General features: G+C 43.6%; 1 protein-coding gene across 1 annotated transcript in view; it reads left to right on the forward strand.

Moving 5' to 3' along the window:
• Positions 1 to 13,414, forward strand: part of COLGALT2 (collagen beta(1-O)galactosyltransferase 2) — a 121,345-nt gene that overhangs the window by 88,131 nt on the left and 19,800 nt on the right. The window contains exons 6-7 of the mRNA XM_006048652.4: positions 3,155 to 3,274; positions 12,817 to 12,893. Of these exons, the coding sequence (XP_006048714.2) occupies positions 3,155 to 3,274; positions 12,817 to 12,893 (197 nt within the window). The remainder of the gene's footprint in view (positions 1 to 3,154; positions 3,275 to 12,816; positions 12,894 to 13,414) is intronic.

Here is a 13,414-nt window from a genome sequence, read left to right on the forward strand (position 1 = left end):
CTGGACCACCAGGGAGCTCCCTTAATGCTACTTCTCGAATTTCTGTTTTTGCTTTAGGCCGTACCTATTGACTCTAATGGGCTTCCCAGGTGACACAGTGGTAAAAAAAAAAAAATTGCCTGCTAATGCAGGAGACACAGGAGACATGGGTTCAATCCATGGGTCAGGAAGATCCCCTGGAGTAGGAAACGGAAACTCACTCCAGTATTCTTGCCAAGAAAATTCCACAGACAGAGGAGCCTGGCAGGCTCCAGTCCATGGGGTCGCAAAGAGCCAGACATGACTGGGCATGCATGCAAACTGACTCTACTACTGAAGAGGAGTTAGTTCTGTCCCCTCCCTCTGCCCCCTCCATGCAAAAACATTCTTCCCATCACCCCATCCTCTTTTTATTACTACTACTTACTTTATTTTTGGCTGTGCTGGGTCTTTGTTGTTGCACACGGGCTTGCTCTAGTTGCGGTGAGCTGGGGACTACTCTCTAGTTGCTGTGTGCAGACTTCTCATCGCCGTGGCTTCTCTTTGGAGCTTGGGCTCTAGGGTGCGGGCTCAGTAGTTATGGCACATGGGATTAGTTGCCCCATGGCATGTGGGATATTCCTGGATTAGGATTGAATTCATGTCCCCCGCACTGGCAGATGGACTCTCAACCACTGGACCATCAGGGAAGTCCAACCCTGTTCTCTTGATAGTTATGTGGTACTGATAGAGTGATGATCAGTGTTTTTGTTCTTATAATCATGGAAACCAAATTCCATTTATAGACTGTGGGTAGTTTTCCTTTCATATATGACTTAATAATTGCCTTTTTTATTTGCTTAGTTTTATTATTGCTGCTGTTGCTGCTAAGTTGCTTCAGTTGTGTCCGACTCTGTGTGACCTCATCGACGGCAGCCCACCAGGCTCCTCTGTCCCTGGGATTCTCCAGGCAAGAACACTGGAGTGGGTTGCCATTTCCTTCTCCAATGCATGAAAGTGAAAAGTGAAAATGAAGTCTCTCAGTCGTGTCTGACTCTTAGTGACCCCATGGACTGCAGCCCACCAGGCTCCTCCGTCCATGGGATTTTCCAGGCAAGAGTACTGGAGTGGGGTGCCATTGCCTTCTCCGATTATTATTGCTAATACAACCCCAAACGAATCCCTAATTGTCTAGATCTCCTCTCAGAGCAGTCAGATTTCAGCAGATGTTCTTTGTGTGTGTGTGTGAGGATTCTCCTGGAGCTCCCTGGTGTCCTCCAGTCTGAGAGGAGCCACAGTTGTAGACCTGCAACCATCTCCTCTTCTCTTATTGACTCTTCTGTTCACTATGTCCTGCGTTGTCATCTTTTTTTTTTATAACCTCCTCCTCCTTCCTCCCCCTACTCCCCTTTCTTCTCTTTCTTCCACATCATCCAGCCACTGTCTGAGGAAGTGTGATGGCAAGTAAATATCTATGACCTTGCGTGTTTGAAACTGCCTTTCTTGTCTCCTCCAACTTGATGGATAGCTTGGCTAGGTCCCATCTCTCCTTTATAACCAAAGCTTTGGAAAGTTGAATGGTAAAATTATTTCCCTAATTAGGGTCGAGAGGCAACCTAAACATTAAATCATTTCCCTCTGTTTCCTGAATTCATCACCACTTTGCAAATGGGTCCATTTGAGTTTGAATTTCCTCAGAAGCATTTATGTCAGCAAACAGTAGCACTAGTGAGTTCTCCTGGTGAAGGCAAGAGAAGTGACAGTGCTTACTGGTCCAGCCTTGATGGGAACCAGGTTCAGTCACAGGGAGGAGAAAGACTCTTTTCTTTTTTTGTTCTTCCCTGCTAATGCTATGAGACGGCCTCACCTGGTTTGACAGGTGATGTAGCTGACTGGAGGAAATGTCATCTGCACAAAACAGAGAAGTCTCTATGCAGGTAATTCTCTGTCTGGAAAGCATAGGTGATTATAGAAATTAACAAATCGGAAGCTTGGACATATGCACCAGAGCTTGGCAGGTTCATCTATTTACTTAAGCAATCTTTTCATTTGTCAGGACTGCCAGTTGCTGGATCTCTCTGAGGCCCTTTTGATTCCAATATCCCCAGCTCCTTAGTTGAACCAAGATTCTGTGTAACTCTTGGAGTTAGCCAGCTGGGGTAGCGAAGATGGGTGTTGAAAACGAGAGGGCTGTGCCATGACTCTGGTATTATCATACTACAGCTTCTTACCAGGTCTTGAAATGCAGGCTTCCTTTTGTCCCTTTCTGACTCTTTTATAGAAGTTTCATGTCAGTTGGTCAACTCCAAGTCCATGTGGGCTAAGAGGAGAAATCAAGCCATGGAGACTCATGGAAAATTTTAAGTTTCCTTTGTTTTTTATTTTTTGTTCTGCATATGCCTAGAGTTAGCTTTAATAATCTGTCAGCCTTACGGGATTTTCCTGTTTGCTTTCATATCAAATGTGGCTTTTATTCCTCGTCTTCTCTTTATTTCCTGTAGATGGATTACAGTGTTCCATTCTGTTCTCTGGAACAGGAATTCCTTGCCTCCTTTTTGATCCCTTTGTGCCTTTAGTGTTCCTTCCAGGCCACGAGGATGCTTTCTCTTCAGAGAGAAAATATCAATTTCCTCTGAGCTGAAGAGTGGCCCAGGTTTTTTATTTTGCCTCCAATACTGTGTTATACTTTCTTAATAAAGGAGCATTTTTGAGGTCTACATACCCTGCCCGAAACAACTACTTGTTCAATTTCAGTGCCAAACAGTCTGGTCTCTTTTTCATTAGTGGTCATTGTAAAATGAAGAAGTGTACTTTCTTTTTTTGAGTTTTATTTATTTGTTTATTTTTGGCTGTGCTGGATCTTCACTGCTGCTCGGGCTTTTCTCTCATCGTGGCGAGTGGGGTCTGCTCTTCTTTGCAGTGTGCAGGCTTGTCTTTGTGGTGGCTTCTCTTGGTGCAGAGCACAGGCTCCAGGGCATGCGGGCTTCAGTTGTTGCAGCACCCAGGCTCTAGAGTGTGGGCTCAGTAATTGTGATGCACACACTTAGTTATTCGTGGCATGTAGGATCTTCCCCACCCAGGGATCGAACCCGTGTCTCCTGCACTGGCAGGTGGATTCTTTTCCCCTGAGCCACCAGGGAAGCCCCAGACGAGTGTTTTCTGATTGGCCGTTTTTGTCCCTCTCTTGTGTCCGCAGGCATCCAGATGTACCTCTGCAACCGAGAACACTATGGCTACCTGCCCATCCCCCTGAAGCCGCATCAGACCTTGGAGGAGGACGTCGAGAACCTCATCCACGTGCAGATAGAAGCGATGAGTGAGTGACCCAGACTGGTGGTAGCGGCTCGTGTTCTGTTGCCTCTGTGTCCATATCAGCCGCTTCTCTGCTCTCCCGGGACTGGACTCTCATAGTCTGCCTTGGCTGAAACATAGTTGTTTGTTTGTCCATTCATTTCAAACTTATCCTTGTGTGAAATACAAATATGGAAATGTGTCTTTGCCCCCAGGGAGCTTTGCCCCCTGGGAGCTTCCCATCCAGGTGGAGATCTGGGTACACAGTAAATCCATTTCATACCACGTTATAATGGCTATAATGGTGTTTTGTGGTGTGGATTTAAACTCTTATTTTGCTGCTTTCTAAGTATATGACTTTAGGCAAGTAATCTAACCTCCTTAGTTGTGAAATGAAGGTAAAACATCTAGGATTTGGGGGCCAATTCCCCATGATAAAAAGTATATTAACAAAAACAGTAATTACAACTTCAACTTAATAATAGCTTATGATGTAGCAGATCTCGTGCTAAACATTTTTTGTACTTTGTCTCATTAAGCCTTATAATACTCAATGAAAGGGGTTTTATTATCCTCCTATTAAAGATGAAGAAATTGGGGAGTAAAGCACATAAGTATCTTACTCTAGATCATTCTGCTAAATAAATGACAGATTGGGATTTGAGCCCATATTGCTATCTCCAAAACTCAGGTTCTTAAACACTGTATCATATTGCCTCTGGGTCTGGCATGATGTCAGAACTGGTAAATGCTTGATAATCAGGGGCTACACTAATTATTATGTATAATGTGCATTGGTGTTTAAAAGAGAAAGTAACAAATATACTCTGCCTAGGGGAGAATCTTGGAAATGGCTATGCAGAGGAGGGAACATTTGCATAATTGAATCTTCACTCCGTAGCTGGGAAACTCTTTTATTCATCACTAGCGCGTAGGAGGTGGGTATGTGGGCAGTGGGTGTGCCTGGGGAGGCACAGTGGAAAGCAGGGCTGGAAGGTGGGCAGGAGCTCAGTTAGAAAGACCTCTGGACTTTTCCTGAAGGGAAGGGAGCTTTTAAAGAGATTTTAGCAGTGAAACGTCAGGTTAAAATCTGGATTTAGAAAGGTCACTCTCTTGGTAAGAGAAGTATGGCTGCAGCCTAGGACACTGGATGCTGGTCTTGGGTCAGAGGTGAAGAGATCATTTTGGATATTACATGGAAAACTAGGCAGAGGGTGGTGAGAATCTGAGCTAGGGCAGGAGCAGTGAGAGTAGAGATGAACCTTATGACATAGACTTGAAAAAACTTAGCCAAAGGTTTGTGGATGAGCAGAAGAGGGACTGAGGGAAACTTCTAAGTTCTGACTTGAGTGTCTGGAATGACTGTAGGAATGTTAAACACATGTAGATTTAAGAAGACATTTACAAAGAAAAATCATGAGTTCATTTTGAAACCTTGAGTGGCCTGTGAATATCTGTTTCCTTCTGCTCACCCCCAGGCAATAAATTCATTGTTTCATGTTAGTCTCAAGACATAACCCATCCCCTGCTGCCTAGGAGGCACCCAGCAAATCTTTGTTGAATAAATGAACGAACTGCCCAGTGGATAGATGGAGCGATGAATCTGACACTTAAGTTCTATCAAGTCTAAAGATGTTAAGTGGGGATTCATCGACAAGATAATGTGATATCATAGAATTTTAAGAAAACAGGAACATGAGATACAGAAGGAAGTTCAAGTAAGATGAGGACTGAAAAAGAGTCCAATGAGTTTTTTCAGCTAATTTCCGTAAAAAGGATGGTTTCAGAAAAGGCTGGCTCAGAATTTAAAGTGTTTGAGAAGTAATTAAAAATCAAGGACACAGAGAAGAACAGAAATGTTTCTTTTAAGAAACATAGTTAGGACCAGAAGGTAAGAAGGACAATAATAATAATAAAGACTCATCAGAAGATCCCTTTAAATAGCAAGGTCTCCTACTGTATTCACACAGGACTGTGTTTGCAAAACATCAGTCAGCCCAGTATAGCAGGTCATATTGGTGGTAATGAGCAAAGCATGACCATAGACTATACTTGGGATGGGGAGCAAAGCACCCCCACAGTACAGCCTTTGCTGCTGATGCACATGATCATTTGCAAGCCATTTGGTCTTTCCTAGTCTCAATATCCCTGAGTTTGCAAAAAGAAAGAAGAGCTCACTACTATTTTCTATAAGTACAGAGAATAATAGAGATGATGTGTGTGTTGAGGGCGGGGAACTAGTATTCGTAGAGGGAATGAGATTTGAATCATCAGTTGGTTCACTAGCATAATATTTCTAGAACCAGCCCTTAGGAATTTCTTTTGTGAATTTCTTTAATTTCAGTATGCCTGCCTCTTCTCTATGTTCTAGACCCAGAGGCCAATGGCAGTATCTTATTGCCTTCTATCTCAAACACCTAGCACAATCCTTGATATATAATTGGTAACGGACAAATATTTGCTGAATGCATGACCAGACAATGAAACAATGAGCAAATGAATAAAACCTGTGTCGCAAAGTGCTCTGAACATGAAGTTAGACTCACAGACTTGAACTCAGGCTGTGTCATGTAGGCAGAGAGAACAACCTCTCAAAGCTTTAGTTCCTTTATCTGTGGAGTAAGTATAAGAACACTGACTTTGCAGGGTTGAGAAGAGCACATAAAAGAATAGACGTCAACCCCATAAGACTGAGAGTGTTCCTGTTACTAGGACTCCATTCAATGCCTGGTAATGTACCTTCCCTTATCAGCCCCATCGCATGACTGTCAGTCTTGACTCCAAGTAGATGTCAGCTCAGAGAGGCTGGCCAGAGCCCTCTCTTCTTTTCCTCCACAGCAGGAGTTGCCAGCCTCCAGTATCTAATGCCCAATGATCTGCAGTGGAGCTGACATAATAGTAATAGAAATAAAGTGCACAATCAATGTAATGCTGTTGAATCATCCCCAAACCATCCCCTAGCTCTGGTTCCTGGAATCTGTCCTCGACCCTCTCTAGACCATGCACAGCCTGTGGCCACAGTAAGGGATTCAGGTTTTTATTCTAAGAGTAATAGAATTCCATGTGGATGGGGGAAGGAGAGTGACATGATGTGGTTTATGTATTTAGATAAATCATTCATGCTGTGGTGTGGATACTGGCATGTAAAGGGACCAGTACATCTCTCCTGGTGAGAAATAATGGTGGTTGGAATGCAAACTGTAGCCGGGAGATGATGACAAACGGGTGGATTTGGGATATATTTTGAGGGTAGAGCCAACAGGACTTACAGAGAGCTGGATGCAGCCCATGAAGGAAAGAAAGGAATCAAAGACGACTTCAGGAGTTTGGCCTAGTGTTCCATTTAGTGAAATTGGAGAGGCTTTATGGGGAAAGACTTGGAAGGGAAGTTGTGGCCATGTAAGCTTAAGATATATATTAGACATCTGAATGGAGAGATTAGGAGACACTTGAATATGTGAGTCTAGACTTCAGGGAAGAGACTCCAGTTGGAAACAGACACTTGAGAGTCATCAGCATTAAAAAGACATTCGAAGCCATGGAACAGTGTGAACTTGCTTGGCTGGAGAGCATAGAGGAGGAAGAGGACAGGGTGGAGGACAGATCCCGGGGGGAGACACACAGCCAGTGTTTCAAGAAGGAACCAGCTGCTTTTGAGAAGTCAAGTAAAATGAGGATAGGGAACTGATCACTGGTTCTCTCAGATAGAGATCTGTGATGACCTTGATAAGAACTACTTCAGTGCAATGAGGACAAAAGTCATTGGAGTGGGCTGAAGAGAGAGCCAGGGGGAGATGAAAAAGTGGACTCTTGTTGGCATGGGAGATAGAGAAATAGGGTAGTGTCTGTAAAAGAGTGAAAAATCAAGGGAAGAGGCTGTTTTGTTTCATTGTGTTTTGTCTTTTAAGTTTTTTTTTATTTTTTAGGATCAGATTTTAACTTGTTTGTTAATAAGAATGAGAATACTAATGAGAAAAGTCCAAAACATAGTGAGAATTTAATGATGTAGAAAAGAAGATAATTTAAGGCCCTTGAGAAAACAAGTTCTAGATAGAACAGGGATACTGTAGCAGACGGGAAGGCAGGGTATGTAGGCAGAGAGGCAGCTGGGTTTGATGTGGAAGGGAAAGCTGGGTCTAACTGGGCTTTAAACATTTTCTCAGTTACATATGTGATCCAGTCATCAGCTCAAGACAGGTGTTGAAGATTTCAGGAGAGAGGACAAGGCATAAAATAGACCTCTCAGAGAGTGGGAAAGTAAGTTTACTGTGGCAGCATAATTGCATCATTTGGCAGTATCGAGTGCCAATTTGACATCTGTGGTTGTAATTTTGAAGTCACTCAGTCAACACAACAGTGTGAATTTCTCTCTTCAGTGTTCTTGGTGGGAAGAGAACAGTTGGGTTTAACCAGGATTGGAGTTTTACCAAGCAAGATCAGTGGAAGAGAATGAAGGGTCCTTCCAAGGGATGGTTAGAGCTGTAGACCGTGAAATCTAGGTTGGGTACTGATGGGAGTGACAACAAAAAGGGTGTGATGGATGCAGACAATGTGGTGGGCCACTGGAAGAATGATCGCTGGTGCTGGATTGTTGGTTGTTGGATCACCATGTGGATGCTGTTTCTAAGAGTGGTGGCGGGGTAGTGAGACTGGGAGCCAGTGGCTGAGGGAGCATGAATAGGAGGTACAGAGCCCTGCAACAGGCTTCAGAGAAGCTGGGGTTTTTGAAGAATAAAAGAGAAACCGGTTGGAGTGAGTTGGAGGACATGAGGAAAATCAGCTTTCACACCAACAGCTGAAAGGGAGGCAGTGACCTCAAAGGAAAGCCAAGTCTTGGTCAAAACAAAAACCCAGAGACATTCAGAAAAAGTGAAGGGACTGAAGATATCAGTGAGTTTATGAATTTCAGACTGGAGTTTCTAGAGATCAGAGTAGAAGAGTTTGGATTGGGTGGAGACAGTGTGTAAAAACAACAGCTAACACTTCTAAAAGCACTGACCATCACCGTCATGTATTTGCTCATTTAGTACAGTGGGAGTTGGATAGAAAATTGAGGGACATATGACCAGAGGCTCAATCTTGTCAAGGGGATAGTAGAAAACAGGTTGTGAGGCATGAGAAGATTGGTTGGACAAATCAGCATGAGGCAATGGGCTAGCTTAGGTGCCTCTTCTCAGTAATGACATTTTGAGGCAACAGAACGTCATGTAAATATTGTTTAAAATATTGCATCTGAAGTCAAAAGATCTAAAAACTGAGTTCCAGCTCTGCCAGTCACTCACTATTTGAACTCTGGCAAGATTCTGTCTGGGAGTCCTGATCTCAGTTTTTACATCTATCAAGACAAAGAGTACAAGCATGGATGCTCAGTTGCTCTGTTGTGTCTGACCCTTTGCGACCCTATGGACTGAAACCCACCAGGCTCCTCTGTCCATGGGATTCTCCAGGCAAGAATACTGGACTGGGTTGCCATGCCCTCCTCCAGAGGATCTTCCCAACCCTGGGATCAAACCTGAGTCTCTTACATCTCCTTCACTGACAGGCAGGTTCTTTACCACTAGCCAATGGGAAGCCCCAAACAGCACACCCAGCCCCCAGTAAAAGTGAAGATAAAATGACCTGGTGACTAGGAAATCACTTGTGTGTGTTAGTTGCTTCAGTCGTGTCCAACTCTTTGCGACCCCGTGGACTGTAGCCCACCAGGCTTCCCTGTCCATGGAATTCTCCAGGCAAGAATACTGAAGTGGATTGCCATTCCCTTCCCCAGAAGATCTTCCCGACCCAGGGATCAAACCCTGGCCTCCTGCATCACAGGCAGATACTATACTGTTTGAGCTCCAGGGAAATCCTTAACAAATCACTTAACAAATTGTAAAGCACCTAAATGCCAAGCGTGACTGTATGGTCAAGAACAGAGAAGTGCCTAAGGAAGAAGATTGTTTTTGCCACAGTGTGCATAATGAGTTGTAACGAGCAAGACAAAGAGCATACAAGTGTTTGCTGTTGCTGCTGCTGCTAAGTCGCTTCAGTCGTGTCCGACTCTGTGCGACCCCAGAGTAGGCAGCCCACCAGGGTCCGCCGTCCCTGGGATTCCCCAGGCAAGAACACTGGAGTGGGTTGCATTTCCTTCTCCAATGCATAAAAGTGAAAAGTGAAAGTGAAGTCGCTCAGTCGTGTCCGACTCTTCGAGACCCCATGGACTGCATCCTACCAGGCTCCTCCATCCATGGGATTTTCCAGGCAAGACTACTGGAGTGGGTTGCCATTTGAAAGGTGTTAAAACAGCCCAGACATGTGAGTGAGGACCTGAGCTAGGGGGGTGGCTGCAGCCATGGAAGAAGTCCAGGAAAAACTATAAAGAAGTGTTAGAATTTGGTCCTAGCACAATCTTGCAAATGTTTTTCTGGGCATGACTGGGCTGGTGCTCTGTTCTTTGGGTGGAGTTTGTTCCGGTGTAGATGACAGAAAGAGCAACACGTGGTGGTCACCCAGGAGCGAGGTCTTACCAACTGAGCTTCTTCGAGCTCAGCCCCATTGCCCAAGGCCAACTTGAGGCCAGTGGCTATCAAGGTCTAGCTTTGGGGGCAGGGTAGAGTGGGAGTGAAGGGTTCATGTGCAGGAGTCAGACTGACTCGGGTCAAATACCAGCTCTATCAGCTCTGTGACCTTAGGCATGTTATTTAAGCCTTTGTTTGCCTATCTGTAAAAATAGGGACCTGGCCTGTGGAACATGTTGTGAAGATTAAATAAATGTGAATATATATATCAAGAGTGTAGCCCAGAGTGCAGTGGGTAATAAGATCGCTATAGCAATAGCTATTATTGTTATTCCTAAATCTGGAAACAATTCAGGCACCACTGAGGCACATCCCACCTGGTGGCGGTTCGCTGAGGACGTATAGGGAGGGATTCAATGAGGGACTGAATTAACTGTGGTTGATGGAGTCAGAAATGACCCAGAACAGAAGCTGGGATGTCTGATGACAGCAAAGAGGCATCCCTTCTCCCCACATGGTCACCTTTTAGGTCTAATTAATATCGTCTCCTGTTTGTCCCTATGGCTTAACTCTACCTTCAGCTACAAAACCCAGACCTGTGTCTCATATTTCTGCTCAATGGTGGCTTTCAGGACCAGCCGCTTGTGGCTTTTGGGGGGATACTTGTCCTGTGCACACAATGACTACCCATGTTTAATGGAAGCAAAGTGGCTAAAAGCAGACTCTTCAGCTGAAACGTTAAAGCCAGGCACCCAAATGGAGACCAACAGAGACCAACAGGGAGACCAAAATTTACCCTCCTCTCAAGTCTAAGGCCCAGGGAGGGAGGGCTAGACAGCTCCTCAAACAACATGAACGGGAAGGAGTTGGTATGTTAAGATTTTTTGCTTGTAAAACCTAACCCTGTACACAGTGACCCTGCAATCAACATTTGTTGATTTTAAAAGCAATTAACAGAGTTGGGTGGAGCAGGAAGAACCAAAATGTTCTGGGCTGCTAATGGAAACAGAAACACACTCACTATTTACTCATAGAAATGTGATGGTAAGGGTCAGGTTTGAAATAATAAGATCATCTCTTGTGTTTGGCTTAGGAAATCTGTTTCACTAGTTTCTACAGTTTCACATGACTTGATCATAAGAGAAACTGGATATCATGGTTCCTCTTTAATATCCCAATAAAGGGTGAGTGAAACAAAAAATATTCTTTGGACAGCATCTCAATCAGGACAGCTGAAGTTATGCTGGGATATCTCATAGAGAATGCTGAAATCTCATTTCCACGTGTTGGCACCTCATTCTGCTGTTGCTGCTGCTAAGTCACTTCAGTCGTGTCTGACTCTGTGCGACCCCAGAGACGGCAGCCCACCAGGCTTCCCTGTCTCTGGGGTTCTCCAGGCAAGAACACTGAAGTGGGTTGCCATTGCCTTCTCCAGCACTTCATTCTGCTGCTGCTGCTGCTAAGTCGCTTCAGTCATATCCGACTCTGTGCAACCCCATTCTAGGCTGCTTCAAATTATGCCTTCTCCATATCAACATTGGCTACTAAGATCATTGTGGTGGGGCTGAGTAGGGAGCATGGGAGGAGAGTTTGTAGATCTGAATAGCAGCAACTCATATGGCCATGACTAACTTCAAGGTGAAAAAGCCCCTTTCATATACCTGAAATAGAGGGGAATGGATATTGATAGACAGTAGCAATGGCCGTCAACAATAACCCATTTACCTGCTCTCATGTAGCATTTTCTTTGTATTACGTCTTCAAGGAAAACCAAGTGAGTACTTTGACTTTATGCATACCAAAAATCTTCAAGATCTTCTTGGGCTCTTTAATCAATATTATTTCTAACCTTTAAAACATATATATATATAAGCTTTTCTAAATAAAGCTTTTTTGAAATATGAAATAAAGAAAACTTTTATCACTTGAGATGTGACACTCCTCCCATCTGGAAACTTCGTTGTAAGCCCTGTACCAAGTTCTGGGATGTGGCCTGACCCTTGGAGGTGTGTGTTAGTCAGGGGCTTCCCTGGTGGCTCAGATGGTAAAGAATCCGTCTGCAATGCAGGAGACATGAGTTCCATCTCTGGGTCTGGGAGATCCCCTGGAGAAGGAAATGGCAACCCACTCGAATGTTCTTGTCTGGAGAATTCCATAGACAGAGGAGCCTGTCCATGTTAAAATAAAGGATCTTTTGAGTACCTATAGCTAAACTTGCCTGGATGAAAGAAAAAAAAGTAGTCCCAGAGTTTTACAATTTCAAATGTATAGAAAAAAAAGCATTCTTTAGAAAAAGTCTAGCCTATTTCTGAGTTCTGTCATCACGGGTCACTATGAGTAGTAACTGGGAGTTACTGAGCATTCACTGTGTTGATTTACTGTGGTTAGTGCTTTGCATGTAGGTCTCATTTAAATTTTCTAACACTCCAAGATATGCACTTTTATTATCCTGATTTTACATGCAAAGAAAGAAACAAACTTAGAGAGGTCACCTATCTGCTCCAGACCTTCACAGACCAAAGTTTAGACCCAGATCATCTGACTCCAAGAGCCTTCACCCTTAATCATTACCCTGAATGTCCTTCCAGGTTTGGAACGGACATGTATGCACTGCTATTTTTAAAATGGATAACCAACAAGGACCTACCCTATGGCACATGGTACTCTGCCCAATGTTATATGGCAGACTATAGGGAGGGGATTTGGGGGAAGAATGGATACATGTATATGTATGGCCGAGTCCCTTTGCTGTCCACCTGAAACTATTACAATGTTGTTAATCGGCTATACCCCAATAAAAATCTTTAAAACTATCCTTCATATATTCTTAAAAATAGGCCTTAAGGGAAATGGAGCAAATGTTGCAATCTGCATAAAAACAAGTGCTCTCAAAACCCACACAGTGACCATTGGGGTTCTTGTGTAGCCACTTAACTCTGGAAAACTACTGAGAAGTTATTCCCTACCCTGACCATGCAGGTTGTGTTTCCAGAGGTCAGGCTGTGAATGGGATGCTGTTCTCTGAAACTCTCACTAACAAAGCACTCTGCATGTTTCTTGTGTCTTCCAGTTGACGGTCCTCCAATGGAACCTTCCCAGTTTGTCTCAGTTGTCCCTAAATATCCAGACAAGATGGGATTTGATGAGGTAGGCAAGGTGTCTGTGTTTGTGTGCACATGTGTACATCGTGTTTATATGTTTATATCAGAACAAGCCTGGGCACATGTCTGAGTCAGCCAGATCAGCTTGGCTGCTGAAAAGAAACTTGGAAAAGGTTCTCAATTTTTGTTGTGCGTTATTCACTTATCTTTAAAAAGGAACATTATGGTAAAGTGAATTGATCACTGAGTCAGAAAGATGTTACTAATTAGGCATGAAAGTCATATTTTCTAAGAGCAGATATTGCCATGTTTTATCAAGATTCAAGGGTAAGGTAAAGAAGATATATGTTTTAGGTATTAGAGGACTTTAACTTTATTCTGAGTAAGTGGAAACCATTCTGGAACATTCTTTGCTTTTTTTTCTCTTTGCAGTTCTTCCATGGGAAAAATTTGAGGGCAGGGTTTAGAGGACAAAGGAAAAGAGAAAAAAGAAACCCATTCTAAAATTTGTTTTTGTAGCAGGCAAGAACTTCATAATAATGCTCCAAGGGCTATATTTATTATTAC

Source organism: Bubalus bubalis, chromosome 5, assembly GCF_019923935.1.
Source record: "Bubalus bubalis isolate 160015118507 breed Murrah chromosome 5, NDDB_SH_1, whole genome shotgun sequence".
Lineage (NCBI taxonomy): Eukaryota > Metazoa > Chordata > Mammalia > Artiodactyla > Bovidae > Bubalus > Bubalus bubalis.